We start from the raw sequence: 18,315 nt of genomic DNA, 5'->3' as shown, positions 1-18,315 counted from the left end.
AGTAACATCATTAAAGCCATTACAGGTATATTTACACTGTAATTCAGTTACAGCAAGACTATAGCGTAGATATACCCCGAGGTGTACTGGAGAGAAACCACGTTACCAAGCAGTTATCTTCATTTTATTGGCTTCAGCACAGCAAATACGGGAAATGACCAGAATACAGAACAATCCAGCAACCACTTGGTGCATTGTCAGGAATGACTTAGCAAGCCTCAAGTGTTGATGAGCAATTAAGTGCCTGCATCTTAATAAGGGCTAACTGGAATTTGGTGGTACCTCCCAGCAGACTGAGAAAGGAGCAAGTCTGAAGACTAGTTTCACAATTTTTGCAACCTTCAAAATGGAGCTCTGTGTAGTGCACTGGCCTTGTCACGGCAGGCTAACAGAGGGAAATTCACTTCGTTAGTCTTTTACCTCTCATCTGTGATTAATCCAGTGTTAAAAAAATGAGCTTTCACTCTGCAGTAATACAGTAGCCAATTGCTAACAAAACAAACAAATCTGAATGGTCCATCCCCCAATTTAGGGCTATACGGTCTTTCAACTTTTGTACTGACAGAAGAGCTGTGCTGTTGCTATTAGTTCAAATAAATCATTATGGTGGACTCACGGACAAATTCTGGAGTTTCTCATCTCCTCTTACCTTCACAGCTGGCCTCGTGTTCAGTGAAATCAGTGCAGGGATGAATTAGAACTACATATACAAATCTTCTCAGGAGGAAAGACAGCCCTGTCCTCTGAGCCAGATTTTAGGCTCTGGGAAAAATCAGGGTAATTTCATACTCTCTTAATCAGGACATCAGCCAAAAGCAAAAACTATTACTAAAACCACAATCCTCAAAACCTACCCACGAAACTGAAATATAAAGCTCCTAGAGGCAGACAACCAGACAGGACTCAGCATAGGCTTTGCTTTGAAGTATGACAGTAAACATATTTCACTTTTTCTACAAAGTTATGAAAAAATCATATGCAAAAGTCTGTCATCTACTTCATGGGAGCCACAGAGCCCACTGACTTCAGCAAGCCAGGACTCCTGCCATACCCCGACACGTACGACATCCAGTGGGCAGCTGTGTGGGGAGCACTCCCCGTATAGGAAAGGTGAGAAAAAAATATCAGTAGCATGAGAGAAGAGCTGTAGGATTGCTCATCTCATCTGGTAATGGTGCCTCATAACAAACAGATTTTAAATAGTGCAATGAAAATTACTTTTTGCTTCTAGGATCACACTTGCATTTGGCCAGGGAGCCATTCTGAGAGGGACAGTCCTACACTGAACTACTAACCATGTGGAACAAAACGGGGGTTTTCTCTGCCATGGGCTGCTTTCCAGTAACCGACTGCTGAGGCTGCAATCTCTCCAGCTGCTCCTGGAATCTGTGTCTCTCTCTCATCTGTTCTTCCTTTTCGGATAGCTCTCTTTTACTTTCTTCTGTCCTGAAAAATATACAAATTCTGCTTTGCTTAAGCTTTTCACTTGGGAGAAAAAGTACCCTTGTTCATCTGTTTGCATTTCTTTTTTTCTTATATTTATACCACACACTTGAGGGTGAATCATGACACGAAAGGCTAAAATAGATTTAGAAAACACTTATGGTGTTTGTGGAGGGACACAAGAACTTGTCATTGGATGAAATAATCTCTCATCAAAAAAAAAACCCACCAAACCAAAAACAAAGAAAAGGAGCAGACCTCAAACCTCTGGTAAGTGGCAACAATCTATTTGGAGACCAGAACTTCATTAAGCAGAGGCATGTTTGTGATGTTTCTCTCCCCATCTCCACACCAAAATTTTCACCCTAACTGCGTTTCCTTTCCTATCTGCTATAATAGTGACAAGTTTCCCCTGAACTGAGGCCTTCCATTCATCTTTCTATATTTTGATGTCTGCAGAAAGATTTCATCTGCCATTTCCACAGCAAATATTAAGCTGAATTTCTTCTGTATTCAAGCCCCAGGTGCCCCAATAATTTGAATAGCAGGAAAGAAAACTGAAATTCGTTAAAATAACTGTGAGCTATTACTTAGCAACAATAAATAACGCAGATTCTTGCCAAGCCATGGTCTGCCATCTATGTGGCAGGCTAACAGGTAGACAAAATGCAGTTTTATAGAACTGATGGAAGCAATGAGCTTTAATATCAGGAATCCCATAGAGAAAAAATACGTGCGACCATCTGCCATTTAAACCAAGTACGCAGCAGCTGAAGTGTCTAAGTGGCAGGGTAGGCAACTGTTTAACACTGAAAAAGTAATAGTCTCTGGAGCAGGCAGATTCTAATTCTTTCAAGGGCTCATATGTCAAAGTCAAAATGTTAAATTTCACTCTGAAAATAGCAGACAGAATGTAACCTTTGAAAAGTCAGTATAATGGAGCTCTCCTGAATAGCTGTGAAGGTACATAAGGCAACCACCTGATTTCACTTTAAAATTAGAACTTATGCAGAATACACTACATTAAACTAAGCCCAAGGAGGCAGAGGCCCAAATAACACTGCTATTTCCTCAATTGATACCATTCTTATTTATCTCTTTTCTTGACCTTTCCAAGATACTCCTATGCTATAACGCATTCCTCATGGGTGTACTTTGTCCCTCTAAGCTCTTGCACTTTTCCTGATGTCTAAGAGTCAGAATTGCTTTGTTTGGGAAAAAAGTTACAAGGGGAGACATGATACATCTTCCAGTTTGTAAAGGTTTTTTATGCTGAGAAACAGAATAAATCATTTTCCATACCTCTTGGGAACACAACAAAAAACAAGCTTGAATTGGTCTCAGGCTAATTTAAATTAGACTTACAGAAAAGTTTTACAATTGTAAGGATAATTAAGCAGCAAAATGTACTACCTGAGGAGTCAAGGAATAATCCCCACTGAGGATTTCAAGACCAAGTTATACAAAGATCTGCCAGGAAAGAATTAGATTTTACCTCACTCTATAGTGGTAGAGGGAGACACCCCCTTCTAGACCTACCTGCTATGATGCTATGCTTAGTAAATCTCAGTACTGTTCTTCACAAAGGAGATCAATACTGTGTTACCCTCCTCTTACATAGAATAAAAACTAAAGAAAATGGCTGAATTTACAATGTCAGAAATGCCTTAGCATGTCTAATCCCAGGCCAGTTCACTGATATACTAAGTTCGGCTGGCTTTAAACCTTTCAGCAATAGCTGCCAGGATTGGCTGTCTTTCTAGGTCAGAAAACCAGACATCCTTTTGCTCCAACTTACAGACTGGATAAGTAATGTTCTTTACTCTTAGACAATTAGATAAGCCATAAAACCACTGATGACTTTTCTTGTGTGATACCTTGGCAATTCTGTTGTAGTTAGAGGAGACTCTGGAGAGTTTCGTGAATTTTTAACCTTCTCGGCTTCCATTTTGTTTTCTTTTTCTATGTCAGCTCCATTGCCCTCACGGCTTGACAATGGGGTATTTCTTTTCTCTGGTTTCAATCTCATCAGTTTCCTGGGAATCACCATATTTGCCTCTTGCCTCACTTTAAAATATTGCTCTTGACTTATTTCAGAGGAACCTATCTCTTCCAGACTTTCTGTATCCTGTTTTATGCCTTCAAGTTTTTCAGCCAAGGTAGACGTTTTATGAAGAAGCGCTGAGGCTTCTTTACGGACTGTACGGAGTTGTTGCAGTAGCAGGCTTTTCCCTGAGCAATTCCTCCTGCAAAGAAAATAACTGATTTAATCAAGATCAACAATTATATGAATAAATTCAAACTCCGAGGAACTTCTTGCATGAGTGACAGCTCAAAACAAGGACTGGGCATCTACACAAATAATAGTTATTTGTAATAGCAGCATCAGCACACAGGCAACACAAAACACTACAGTGACAGATCATGAAACTCATCTTACTGGCAATTTACTTACCTCTTCTGCATTTCAGGCACAACACACACCTACTAGAAGAGCCCTGAACAAATTTAATATTGGCATGGAAATTAGAGTCTACAGATCTTTGTCCCCTTTGGATACTGGCAGAAGAAAAGTTCTTCTAGTAATTTTTAGCATTTTTGAGCATTTGGCCTCATTTCATCTGTGTCTCCTCCAAGGTAATGAGACTGCTGAACTGTTAGCAACCACAATGTTGTGATAGCATTCTGTTGTGAAATGTCCTATCATGACATAATGGGCAGATATGGTTATTTTTTCTTGCAGTTCTGTTCAATGAGTCTCCCAAGTAATCTGCTACAGGAAGACTGCCATCGATTTGTAGTTCATCTGGTGATTACAAGCAAATAATATACCTTATTTTAGTGGTAGCTGAGAAGTACATGGACTGAGTAACAGATTGTTTGAGTTAGCTATCGATGGTGATGTTAGGTGGTGTGTATAAGCACACAGCACCATACTGCTGTACCTGCCTAAACTAAACCTACGCTTCTCTGAACAAAGAAAAGCCAGATGGAGAATATTCTTTCTCCTTAAGGATCTCACTTCTCCTGCCATCATATCCAGAACCAGCCTATCAACATTTAACATTGATGGCTGGACTAAGGAGTATGCCTAAGCAGTGAGAATTTTAAGAGCGCGCCATGTATTGGAGAGCAGCTTTATGTTATAGAGATGGCACTGACTACTTGACCATTCCATGGATAAACCAACAGCATATTTTCTAGGCTAAGCAAATGTCTGGAGATCAAGATGACTAACCCTCCAGGGCCCTAATATATAGGTATTTTGTACTACAGAATATGTAGCCCTGTAATAATTCTGTCCAGATAAGAGTGAAACTGGCATTGACCCCCTGCGATAACATCTGAATTTTGCCCTGCTGAGACCATGAGGCTTTCTTTCTTGGAAACAGAACTGGAAAACTTTTGCTGTGCATTTCATTTGTGTATGTTCTTTAGGAACGTTAAAACGAATCCAAATGTAATCGGCTAAGCTCTGCTCTCCATCACTTTGGATTTACAGTGATGGAACTTATGCATTTGTATCAGTGCCAGTGAGAGTTCCTCAAGCATAATCTTGTCCCCGCTTTATGCTGGCTTTGGATTAGATGTTCTAGATTATATTGAGTGTTTAGGCTCCGTTCCTTGTCCAATCATTTATTCTTTCAAACGATTAAAAAAAAGAGTAATTGGCTGGCACAACAATACAAATGTTCTGCTTGTCCTCTGCACTGCTGTGATGTGAACTCACATGCATCAGACTCTTAAATGTAAACCAGAGCATCAATGCAGCAAGATGTTTAAATCTTGACATATCTGCTTCACATTAAACAAATGTCTAAAAACCTATAGGTATGAATCAAGCCCTGAGTTTAGCAACAGGAAGAGGCTGGCATCTGTGCCTACTGGAGAATCTACAGTTTAGGATTCCATCCATCACACTCTCTCTCTTTTCCCTGCTTCCTCTCCCCCTAGTTAAGGAGAATTGAGAGCATCCCTGCCCACACAACATATTCAGTAGTCTCTTCAAATCAACATCCATTCTAGCCTATTTTACTATTTCTAAAAATAAATGTTTGTCTGAGTCAACTCTACAACATTTTCAAAGTTTGTTTTTGAGTCATTTAAAAAACAGTTCTCATGTCACTCAAACTTGTCTGGAGAAAGAGTCAGGTTCCCCAGCCACTCAGGTCTACTCTATTTGTCTTTCGAGCTGTTTCCATGCAGCTGTACAGGAGCAAGGTGCTGTGCCGCCTCAAGCACCAACTATTTTCTAGGTTCAGTATCTTTACCATGCAACAGAAAGAAAAGTGATCTCCAGGGTCCAGATTGAAACACTTTCATTACTGGGCTGGGCGCTTTTGCTGTGACAACGAGGAATGAAGATATTTCAGTACATGGGCTTTCACTCTAATCACTGTTAGCGCAATTATTTTAGTCTCAGAAAAAATGAACATTGTATCATTTGAACTAGGTAAAGAATCTTACATTCTCCTTTCTGCCTGGTCCTTAATTGTCATTGTCTCCTCTTCTTCAGTGGAGCTGTCGCTTGCACTATGAAGCAAATTAGACCATATTAGTTAACTCTGTTCCAACAGGATGTTGGCTTTTTGTCATTTCTAGGATGCAAATTTAGAACTATTATGAAAAAGGGAGAGATACTTTCAGGGAAGATCTCCAGGTGTTATGGATACTTCTCCATACTGTTAGTCTAGCAAAAGAAAAAAAAAATTCAAGCAACTGCATCAAGATGTATTAGCTATACATTAACTATTAGCTGTTTATTAACTACAAGGTTTCTTCCGGTGCCCGTTTTCATCAACCCATCTCCGCAGCAAATATACATCCTGAGAAGAGAGCCAACAGCTACCTCAGACACCATTAGGTCTCGGGGAAAGGACACGTTTGCCAGAATCTGTTGCAGGCAGAAGAATTTGGCCTCCTATAACTGACTATATAAGGCCCTCTTATCACACAGGAGACAGAAATCAGCACTTACAGTTTCTTGCCAGGAGCATAGTCAAGGATGTCCATTTTGTATACAGTGTTGTCAGAACGCTAGCCCAACTCAGCCGCAAGCATTGCTTTGCAGTCACTGCCCACTCCTTTATAGATGGAAACTTTCTAAATGTTATTTTCCTGGATCATTTGTATGTCCTTTCTGTGCTGCCTGCATCCCCACACATTTACTTGTTCTAAGACAAGTTATTCTCTCTTGAGAATATGTCTGTGCTCAGATAGGGGCTACATCTTCCTACTAAGGTCATAGGGGTGTGGAAGAAGAGAACACTTTCAAAGTTCTATTTCACATGCATGAGATGTAGAGAGAAGGTTTCAGTTTCCTACTTTTTGTTACTTCTCAATAACAATAAAGCCAGAATTTACCTTTGTTTCTCATCAGGGGACATTACAGACTTCTGCGGGTTAGCATCTCTTAGATCCATGTACACGGTTACAGGCTCTGGCAGGCACTGTAATCTCATCATGTCCATCCTTAGAGAACTTTGTGAAGATGACAGGAAGGCAACATCCCTAAGTATAGAAAACACTGTTTCAGCATGTCCTCTGCCTTATCCGGACAAGAAGCCCTGCAGGGTGTGGATTATGACCAAAATTGATTGTGAAACGAGCTTTGTGCTTGGCTACTGTACAGATCCAAACTCTGCTTCTGTCTACTATCCATCACCTTACAAAGCTGAACTCAAAAGATTCAGCTTCCCCCGAGGAATACAGATCGCAGGCAGCATGAGGAGCGATATTTACTTCTTAAAAACCAACAACATCAAATCATTGTGTAGAACAAAGGCAGGCAGTTACGGTACCAAGGAGGTTAGAAGTTTTAAGAACCCGGTGTCAATCAGTAAAAACAGGTCCCTTTTTCCTCTCTGCCTCCTTTGGCAATTCCTTTTTATCCTTCAGAGCATACAAAGTGCAAATCATGACTCTCTCTGCTCTGGAAAAAGTATCCTTATTGCACCTGCCCCTTTACAGCTTGTTTCACTATTCTTTCCTCTGTGCTGCCACCATCGACACTGTTCCCTCTGAACAGTCTGGAAATCCACTTCCTTCGCACAGAACCATCCAAGATGCACTGACACCTCTACTGATACCTACAAAAAAAATCATCCTGTACACTTTAGCTAAATTGAGTTACCAGTAAGAGAAACTGGTACCCTAGATGACAAAAAAATGTGGCCATGATAATTTGCTTAGCCTTGTTTTCCTGCCTTTCCCATCTGTCTCAAGTGTCTGGTAAGGTCTAGAGAAAGGTGGTAGTTGATAGAAAATGCTAAGGTGGCAGGATACTGACTGTTTATCATCAAATGTACATGACTGAGTCTTAGGGTTTTGTGGGTTGTTTTTTTTTTTTTTTTCCTTTAACATCCCTGTAGCATAATCCAACTACACCAGCAGCTTTCTGCAGAGGCTACAGAGAAAAGCACCTATAGAACACCATGATTTTCCAGGTATCCCTACTGGCAGCCATGATTACCTAGTATATATGACAGATAAAAGGACCTACTTCTTATTCTCCTGCTGTTCTTGAAAGGAAGAGAGCTTGGCTGATGGCCACCTGCAGCATGCAGACACTGTCGTGGACTGCCTGGCACACAGCTCTTCTAGGTTTTCCATGAGCTGCTTTTCAGAGCTACCCCTGAAGGTCTCTATGGAAAAGCAACAAAAAGAGAATCAGCAGTTTTGGTCTTCTGACAAGGGATCACTCAATATACCCTTTCTTCATTTTCACATTGTCCCTTTCTCTGCAGCCTGTCAGAAAGAGAAGAATAAAGATACTATTGACATCTGGCTCCGACAAACTCACTTCAAACCTTCATCCATCTTGTCTGATTCACCCTTAGGCCATGACAGGCCACAAAGACTGTTTTCAAACTCCAAAAGCAAGATGAAATCTTGAGGGAAGCTAATTAAGTAAAAATGTTTTACAGAGGCATTAAAAACCACTATGATATCAACATTTAAGATGCTGCTGCAGGGAATGACTTAAACACAAGAACCTGAGTTTTATTTATTTTTATACACTTTCAGCGAAGTTGGAATTAATTTAGCAGTGTTACCATAATGTGCTGAGGAGAAAGCAACTTCTGCATGAGTGTTATCTTTCTGCTGCTCCAGCTCCTCAAGAATCTTGTCTAGATCCCATTTCTCAATATTCTGAAAGACAAATGTGACAGAAAATTCAGTCCCAAAAGACTGCTACAAAATAAAAGTCCCCTTGACTCCCATTCTTTGTAGTAACTCCATCAGATTCTTCTGCCACATATAAATGCACAAATGGCACAGAAGTTCACCTTACTTATTAACAGTACGATGCCACTATCACTTGCCAGTATATGAACCACTGTGTCACTCTGGACACAGTTGCTTCAGCATGAGCCTCAACAATTGGCATGTCTGAAAAGGATAGTTACTGTTTGAACGCTACTTGCCTCACATCATTGCCAAGGCTCTGCACACCTAGCGTAGCCAAGTGCAGTATAATTACTAAAAGAAACCAGTGAAGGATCATCCAATGCTCATTCAAACATAAGAGGTGGAGTACCTTCTCCTTCCCCACTTAAAGCTGCAAAGTCTAGAAGATGTTTCTAGAATGGACTGACCCGACAGCCCCTTAAAAGGAGAAACGTAAGTCCATCCTAAACATCCACCTGACCTTTCTCACCATAAGCTGGGGCATAACTCATGTTACGTCCTCCACATGGCTCAATCTTCCACATGTATTCACATGGTGGAGTCTTTCCAACAGCAAGTACTCCCCTTCATCCCTCAAACTCAGGAACAGCACCAGATCCCCACATATTTTATTTCCCTCTTTCCATCCCTCCAGTACCTTTCCTCACCCTTTCACTACCTCCAAAAGATGATGCCCCTAATTACACTGCCAGTTTGCTTTAAGCAGTTCCACAAGGAAGTGCTGTAATGAGAGGAATGCATTTACTACATCCCTTTGGACAGTGCATCTACTCAGCTGCCTCAGCCACTTCTGCTGAGGCTTTTTCTCCGAGATTGATGAACCCTTTTGATATAGGCTACAGAAAACCACTGGAGACAGTAAAACAGATTAAAAGATGGCCCAATACAAGACCAAGCGTACATATTCTGATCCTGAATAATGCTGAGAACTCCTTACTGCCACTAACATGAGGGTGACTTCTGGCCTTTCAGTTCTTTGAGATGAAGCCCACAGCTTTTTCCTCCCCCTCCAACTTCCAACCAGGGCAAATTCCCCTTTCTCTAGCCACAGTCAACATCAGCTGCAATCTCACAGCCGCTTATCCCACACTGAAGACAGGATCAATTTTGTTGCTATTAATCACACATACACTGGCTGAGGATATGCTCACACTGCACACTGCTAACTTAGACATGAGAACCAGGCTACACTTCTGAATATTGAAATGAAAGTTTTAATTAAAAATATCCAAATCTATCTGAAATATTATCATCAACAGAACTTAGAAGTACTCATGGGTTTTTCTTTAAAAGGAAGGTGGCTGTCAATTATGACAATTATGTCACAACTACAACTAACATGCATTTAATATGACCGCTCAAGGGCTTTAGAAAACCAGAAGCAGCCTCGAACACAAGCAGTTTCAACTTGTAAACACCTCCATCATCTGCCCCTCCCATTTAAGAAAAGATTCTCACTCTTTCCAGAGCAATAAATCTTCACACATACCTGAACCACGATTAGATCTACTCTAATATTACATGCTGCAGCTGATGAAAGGTAAAAGCCTGAGTAGAGTCACAAGCTGAAGTCTCACACCAACACAAAGCTAATCCTGGTTCAACAATGTCAACAAGATGTATTGGTCTGGAAGAGTGAAGAATGACTGACAGCTGAGCTTACTTGTAGTAACCATGTCACAGGTCAGTACAGGTGCTGTTTTATCAAACAGCCTGAAGGGAAAGACAACATAGGCATTTGCTTTAATTATGATGCAGTTGGTACTAAGCTTCTTTTTCAATAGTAGTGCTTAAATACAAACCATTATAATAAAAAGATTAAGCTACCATCTAACCTGCTGTAGTAAGGCTTTGTTCTCCTAAACCGCAACAGTAACAGCACTATTGTAATGTACCATACACAGTCCAGAAGAAAAAGAAATTAAGATTTGCACAATTCCATTTCTAACACAGAAAGGGACTTCAACATACTTTAAGAAAAAAATTATTTTCAAATTAACTGATGTGATTAGAATCAAGCAGAAACTGTATATTAGTTTTAACAACTTTGCTTGACAAACTGAGGTACCTTACTGAGCTGGGAATTAACAAGCAGCTTTCAAATCTAAACACATACATCCTGCATGCAAAGGATACAGCTGTGCCCTCACTTCAGGGAAGTGAGAATACACTGAGCCTCGTCTCAGTACTCACCCAAAAGCATCAGACTTCAGTTCACTGAAGTCAGTGATATCAAACAGGTTCTGAAAGGAAAATCATGCCTCCTGAATTAACAGAGCAACTGACTTACGGCAGGTGAGATGGGAATTAAACCTAGAACCACTTGAAAAATATCCCCTCCAATAATGGCAGGATTAAATGATGCAGCACAATTTAAAAAAAAACACAACAAAACAAACTGAAAGCAGTCAAGCACCTGCATTCTTTGCATACGCTAGAACTGCTCTAATACCAAAAACTTTAGTCTTGTAACTGTAGATGAAAGGGCAAAGGAAACATCTGTACTCTGATACTATAGAAGGATTTGAATAGAAATATCAGGTTCACATTCAATGCTGATTAAGTCCTAATGACCTTAAAAATCAATACAGGAAGTACAGATCTAGAGCTATAGTACTGAAAAGAACAACCTCTCCATGCTGGAGCCACATACCAGTTAAGCACATGTGAGCTGGTCGTCCCACAGACCTAAGAACCTGCCTTCAGTGGAAGAGATTTAAGACTTCAGGAACAACCCTAAGCCCACCTCCAGCATTACCACAGTGCTACAGAAAAGACAAGATGCTGGAAGGCCAGAAAGCTCACTGGCAAAGTCTGCCTGAGACCAGAAGAGTTCCCTGCCCTCCCAGGGACAGATGTTGTGGTTGGCTTTCCTGAATAAGCCCATGAACTACCCTGCTGACCCATGGCTTTTACTATCATTATAGACTTTTAAAGACAGCTCTATGAGACAAAGTTTGTTGGTAGCTCGTATAGCACATGACCCAACAAAACCCAAGTTCAGAACAACAACAAAAGCAACAAAGAACACTGTGGTACATGCAGGACTTGGCATTTCAGTTCTTTAGTTTAGTAGGATTCTGCAGGCAATGCACTGTGCCCTCTGCCCCACAAGCAGCACCCCCCAAAACTGTTTGTTTGGGCCACTTACCCGCAATGACAAATGGGACGGTTCTTGAAGATGATCATCTGAGGAGGTTTCTTCCTTCGCAATTCTTTCTAGACTGTTGCTAATGCCATGCGAGGGAGGTTTGATATCTAGCTGTGGGTGGCCTGGTGACGGCTCCAGAATTATTTTGGAGAGTATCTTTGTCTCTATCAGCTTTCTTCTCTCTTTTTGACTGCCCAGCCCTTCCACAGACAATGCTGTATTAAGCCAGGAGTTCCCTGTTTCCCTGGCCTGTCTCCTGCCCAGTTCTTTCTTTTCAAGCTGACCTGTGGAATCTGCAAGAGACTCTTCAAGAACAGCTCCCTTTTGGCTTGAAATTTCTTCAGTATGGCTAGCAAGGTTGAAAGATTCATCTTTAATCATTTGTACATCTTCTTTTGCAATGACTTGGACACCATCTGTTTTCTCCTGAAAGCCAAAACCTTCCAGATCTCCGTTCCAAATCCCCCATGGATGCCTTTCTGTTTCCTGGGTTTGCTACAGGTAGAGAAAATACATGTAAAAAGTCGTGTGTCCCTCAGCTGTGGAAGCTGACAATAAAGCAAAACAAAGTGGGTGGAAGATAGCAGCTCTAATTCAACCACCATCTGGAAACGGCACACATCATATCCATCACAGAAAACAGTAAGACTGTTTACTTTCCAGAGACTTTAACTTCAGGAAGTGCTAAACATCCTTGAAATTCATTTTCCCTACATGTGCTCATCATATGACATTTCTTACACCAAGATAAACAACTGGGAAAAAACAGCACAATGCCAGTTTTCCCATTATGGAACAGCAGGGTCAGCTGGCTCCTCTTCCAGCTTCCTATGATGGCTAATCTTCATCACTACATAAGCAATGTAATAATATTAGGTCTGAAAAGGTGTTCAAGGGATTAACTTCCTACTCATCCTCCTTACCACACTGTCCTAACTAATTCCACATTTTTTAGATACATAAAATGGTAGCCAAAATTATTTCAAATCCTGAAAAATTTAGGAGTCATTGCACAGTGTTACTGTTAGCGCACAGGAAAAAAAAAAAACACCACACAGTAAAAGGACAATAACAGAAACTCCAAGGAGATGGGACAAAAGAGGTTTAAAACTTCAAGAACAGAGAAAACTTTGAAGGGTCACTTTATAAAGAGAAAGAAAGATTTCTTTACTGACAGAGTGGTCAAACATTGGAACAGGCTGCCCAGGGAGGTGGTGGAGTCACCATCACTGGAAGTGTTTAAAAAACGTGTAGACATGGTACTTCAGGATATGGTTTAGTGGGCATGGTGCTGTTGGGCTGACGGTTGGACTTGATGATCTTAAAGGTCTTTTCCAACCTTAATGATTCTATGATTCTATCTAGTCTCTAGTGGGAGAAAGCACTGGGGACTATGCTCTTCTACCACACAATTCAGTCAAATAGGTCAAATAACAACAGCTACCCACGCTGGAGACAACCAGAAGAGTGGGGTTACAGTAGTACAGCCTGCACACAACAGTCAACAACCTGCATGTTTGAGTCTTCCAAGGAAAGTTCTTCCATCAGTTCTTCTGACAGGTCAGGAATCAAGTTTAGCTGTTCCCGCTGGAAGATGAAAAGCTCCCCATCACTCTCACAATCAGACTGCAAACAAAAAAAGAAAAATTAAATGAGAGACCATGATACTCACCTAAATATCTATTTTGCAGTGACAAATCCTGTGTTGTCACCAATTGACTGAAATTCAGAGATAAGAGTTTTCTCTGCAGTTGCATCTTCACTAGACAGTCTGACAGTCCAACATGCAGCAACCTAGGCTGTCTTGCGCTGGCCTAACCTTTGAACAAGCTACAATTGTATATAACATGTAAAGCATCAAATGACCATAGAGGTTGATAACATTCCTCTGAGCAAAGTGTGGGCAAGTTCTCTAACTTCAAAGTGATTCTTTGTACTGCTTTATTCACCATCATAGAGTAGCAAATGTAGGGCTGCTTCCTAAGGGAAGGGGAAGCACGTAACTGGAAAAGCAAGGGCCTCGCTAGCCAAAGCCCAGTCCCACAGGACCCAAGAGGAGTAAGCAGGAGAGACCAGAGCTGGTGACCAGGTTGCATCAAGAATCCAGATCACAAGGCAATAGTCTGGCGATGAGGCAGGTCAGAAATCAAGCCAGAAAGCCAATTCACACATCAAAGTCTGGATCAAGGAGGACTGCAGCTAGAAGCCAGTGCTCCTCCAACAGAGCACAAACAAAGATGGAAGCCCCAGAGCTGAGCTTAAATAGAGCTGCCGGGCATGGGGGTAGGAGCCCCAGGTGAGGCTGCTCAGGGCCATGAAGGCTTATTATTATAATCTGACATTCACCATGCAAAGTGGTATCTATAGTTGGTTGGACAGAGTTTAAATAGCTTTGGGGAAGGGGGGAAAAAAAAAATCTCTTTTCTGAGCATAAGATACACATTTGAGATGAATCCTTATGCATAGACACCAAAGTGAGATCAAGCACCTCCTCAGCAGTCAGGACCCAGATTTCCTGCTTGGCCCTTTGTTTTGCAAGTGCACATTTTCAATAACTGACACTCTGGAAAATTCTCTCTAGTATAATTAATTTCTCTTAACACCAAGCAAACTGCAACAGAACTTCTTTCCTCTTACTAAATTGCATATCAAGGCAATGAAAGTACTTCAGGCCATAAAACATATCTGTCAGTGCCTTTTTCGAATACAGGAGCACAGCCTGCTGAGGTTACGGATCTCAGGTGCATAGTATCTTCACAGAAGTGGAAACCGCTCGGACAGAGGTGCAGCACTGAAACTGCAGGCTCAGCAGGCTACTGTTTCACCTTAAGCAGGAGAGGGATTATACATGCAGATCTTTTGAATGCAAATTAAGGGTAGCATGTAAGTGCCAAAGAGATTGCCTCAGTTCCTTCAGCAGAAAATTTTTCCCGCATGTAATAGAGAATTTGGAGATTGTTCATAAGTAAAAAAATGTTCAACATGATTTGGGATTATAGAACAGTAATTGGCACCAAAGTAAAAAGCTATTTCTCTGTCTTAACCTTATTGTACACTTACACAACAAGAATGCCTAAAAAAACTTCTGAGTGTTGGGCCTTAGTCTGTACCATATAGACACATATTAAAATGCAACGGTTGTTTAAAATAACAAAACCAGAATGTAGGTGGAGGGGAACTGAGAAACAGTGACGCAATATAAGTTGTCCAACATGTTAGTGATAGAGCCAGGTGCAGAAAACAAGTCATGGAATCTGTATCAACATTTTATCCACTAGATCACACTGCTTCTGATGATTGATTAATAATAAGTAATAAATACCCCATAGAAGCATTTCTGGCTCCTTCATTGCTCACAAGACTCCCTTTGTATCATTAAGGGCCACACTAAGTTAGAATAAAATATATCCTTTAAGTGTTCAAAAATATTTTTTCAAGTTTATACATGTTTGAAAATTAGCAAAATATTCTGATTTGGGCAAAAGGCCACTAATAATCGAGTCCTGAGACACATTATCACCTTGGAAAAGTCAATGCCAGAGCTGGCATCTTAGACTAGAGAGGCGGGCATTTTTATTATTTCCACCAGATTGTTGCTACCCTGTGAACAGAGATGTTCAGAAGCCAAGAGGCAGCCTGAACCAGACACTAAGACTCAGCAAGTAAAAAACCTGTAACAGTGAAGAACACTGCACAATATCGATCAATCTTATGCTTTATATTAAATGGTTAGTGGCATTATGCTTCTTTGCAGGTAGGACTGGAGCACAAAAAGGCAACATGGCTTGTGGCGAATTACAGGCAGGGAAGAAAGCAGAATGCAGAATTGAAATATCTGCCAAATGCTTTTTCCAGTGGGCCACAAAGCCTTAAGGAACACCACTTTCCTGTGATCCTCATACACAGAAAAAACATACTAACAGGCCTACTGTCTGGCAAGTACATTATCAGAATGAATAGCATAATACTCTCAAGCATAAAAACTTAAAATTTCCTTTTAAATTCAGCAGTATGCTTCTTTCATACTATATTTTTGACGGAACAAAGTAAGAAAAAGTGCAGGCTCATTCTTCAAGATGTCCGCTACCCTTCTCTTCCCAACCTAGGAATACTTATCGTCTGGAAAAATCAGTCCCATTTTCAGGTTCCAAAGAATACAGCAAGGGGAGATAGCAATTACACTCTGACAATTTTAGAGATAATCCAGAAGGCTGTGGATTAATGCACGGTGTTACAATAGTCAGAACAAGCAGCCCATCAAGGATACCATACTCGCTACTCAGAAATGCCTGGCTAAGGTGACCTTCTCTTGCTTTTGAGAGATTTTTCTAAAAGGCAGTGAAGAAGAAAGGCAGGTTTCAGTGCTTACTGTGGAGGTGTCAGAGTCCAGAGATGGGAGCTGATCTTTCACTGCAGCGAGTATGGCTCCCCACTGACATGTTCTGTTACTCTGAACGGGAACTGTAGGAGGCTCAGATGGATGCTTTGTATCCTCACTTTGCCCTTCCGTGGCCATTCGAGCAGCTTCCCTTCAATCAAATGAAAGATGAGCTTAAGCACACCTCACGAAAGAACACAAGGGATAACATTAGTACAAAGCAAGAACAAAGCATGTACATTCAGGGTCAGCATAATTCTCAGCACTCCCAGGGTTTTCACTGTCAGCAGTGAACGATAAGATCTGCATTTTTGGAGTTGTTTCTTCCCACTTGAGTTCAGAGAGCTGCTGAAAGCTTTCTGCCCTGCTCACCGTATACACTCATCATTGGGGCCATCCATGCAAGGGGCAGTTTAGCCCCTCATTTATAAAGCATTTTTGGGATTTTAGCCCTACTGACTTATAACTCAGTTTTCAGAAAAGCATGCTCACCCTGCCTGCAGGGAGAGGGAAAGTGATGCAGCAAAGACAAGGCTGACACCTCTGCTCTCAGCTGATCTTTCCTCCTCTTTCCTGTTTGCCTCACATTCCCCTCCTCACTGCTCAAATGATAGATAAAATGATTTATGTATGCTTTTTTGTCACTGGATTTGTATAAAAATAGTTGAAAGTAAGTACTCTCTTGGATTCTGACCTCTCAAAGTCTTTAAAAAACATACTTTTTCCTCATGTTTTCCTTGATGTACACGAGGATTTGAGACAACACAGTAGGGACTATTACTGTACTAACAAGTTAGAGAAATAATCCTCATAGAAAACCTTCGCTTTTTAAATTTTATGCTACAATCGCATGTTTTCCTGGGAAATCAAACGTGGGAGTAAATAATGTCTGTTTGGCAAGAAAGGTTAAGAGGTTTGTGATTGTATGTTGTTGAGTACTGAATTAACTGTTGGTATGATTACACCATCGCTATTATTTGCATTGGCATGGACCAGTAACACTCCTCTAAACATAAAGTGAGACTCACCTTATGCCCTGGGAGTTTACAACTTGCAAAACGCCTTTGGAAATACTTCATATGCCATATCCATACAGTGGCAGCTTTGTTCATGCGAGACAACCCCTGACTCTGATTTAGATAAAGTGGAGGGAAACCCCCAAGGCTGGAGTACTACGCTCTGACAGCAAGCAGAGGTTGCTAAGGGCAAGAGGAGTCCCGAAGGGATAAAAACCAAACTGCCTACTGTCGTTCCCTCTGCCAGCTTGAGAGGTCAGTGTCCCAGAGTTAAGGAAGTTATACTGGATCTGGTTTATCAGTCATCTGATCCAGCATCTTCTCTGGGAGCAAGCAGTACCGTACGTTTAAAAAAAAAGAGCACACTTGTTAGACAGTTCCAACATAACTGGTGTCTTCTGGAGAGCTTGGGCCAACTGAGACGTGAAATCCATGTCACTAGCACTGACATTTCCTGTCACATCCATCCCGGGAGCTTCTCGGCCTGGGTGCAACGGCAATAAGGGAGAAGCCAAGAAGACGAAGGCAATGGCGGGAAACAAACCTTCGCTTAGGGGCGGTATCCACGGGCATGCAGCCCGCCGGAGATAGAGGATGCGCTGACCCCTGCCCTCGGCGCTTGCCACGCCACAGCGACAGGTTTAGAGACCCGCAGTGCGAAACGGACGCCCTGAAAGAACCCGCTGAAACGACCCCCCCCACCGCCACCAAAATGGCGGTCGGAACGGCGCATGCGCAGCCGCGCCAATGGTCGTCCCCCCCCCCCCGTCGCCATGGCAACGCGGCCAGCGGCGGGCTACCCGCCGTGCCGGCGCCGCTTCCCGCCGCGGGCCGCCCCTTCCCCTCACTCACAGCACCCACCCGGGCGCCTCCGAGCCCCTCCGCTCCCCCAGCCCCGGCCTGGGGTCTGGCAGCGGGGTAAAGCGAACCGACGTGATTTATAAGACGAAGAAAAAACAGGAGGGGGCCAGTCAGCAACAACGCAGCTCTGAGGCCTCCACGATCGTTGCTCCGCCCGCCCGCATCATTTCTGTAACTATTTTTCCCCCCCTTCCCGTACCTCAGCCAACGGCTCGGGTCCGCCCCGCCTGCTTAGAACCGCCCGCCTTCCCTCAAAGCCCGAATCCCATTGGGTG

The 18,315-nt window shown here is 42.0% G+C and overlaps 1 protein-coding gene across 1 annotated transcript in view; it reads right to left on the bottom strand.

The window, feature by feature from the left end:
• The window catches only part of DNAAF8 (dynein axonemal assembly factor 8), a gene marked incomplete at both ends in the record, with an annotated part of 91,740 nt that extends 75,439 nt beyond the window's left edge, over positions 1-16,301 (bottom strand). Inside the window, 9 exons of the mRNA XM_082006715.1 lie at positions 1,296-1,446; positions 3,321-3,689; positions 5,911-5,976; positions 6,808-6,954; positions 7,946-8,087; positions 8,499-8,595; positions 11,786-12,280; positions 13,295-13,411; positions 16,155-16,301. Of these exons, the coding sequence (XP_081862841.1) occupies positions 1,296-1,446; positions 3,321-3,689; positions 5,911-5,976; positions 6,808-6,954; positions 7,946-8,087; positions 8,499-8,595; positions 11,786-12,280; positions 13,295-13,411; positions 16,155-16,301 (1,731 nt within the window). The remainder of the gene's footprint in view (positions 1-1,295; positions 1,447-3,320; positions 3,690-5,910; positions 5,977-6,807; positions 6,955-7,945; positions 8,088-8,498; positions 8,596-11,785; positions 12,281-13,294; positions 13,412-16,154) is intronic.
• Between the last annotated feature and the right edge of the window lie 2,014 nt (positions 16,302-18,315).

This window comes from Phaethon aethereus, assembly GCF_964289735.1.
Source record: "Phaethon aethereus genome assembly, chromosome: 15".
NCBI lineage: Eukaryota > Metazoa > Chordata > Aves > Phaethontiformes > Phaethontidae > Phaethon > Phaethon aethereus.
The sequence above is the reverse complement of the archived record's forward strand: the minus strand, read 5'-3'. Positions and strand labels throughout refer to the sequence as shown.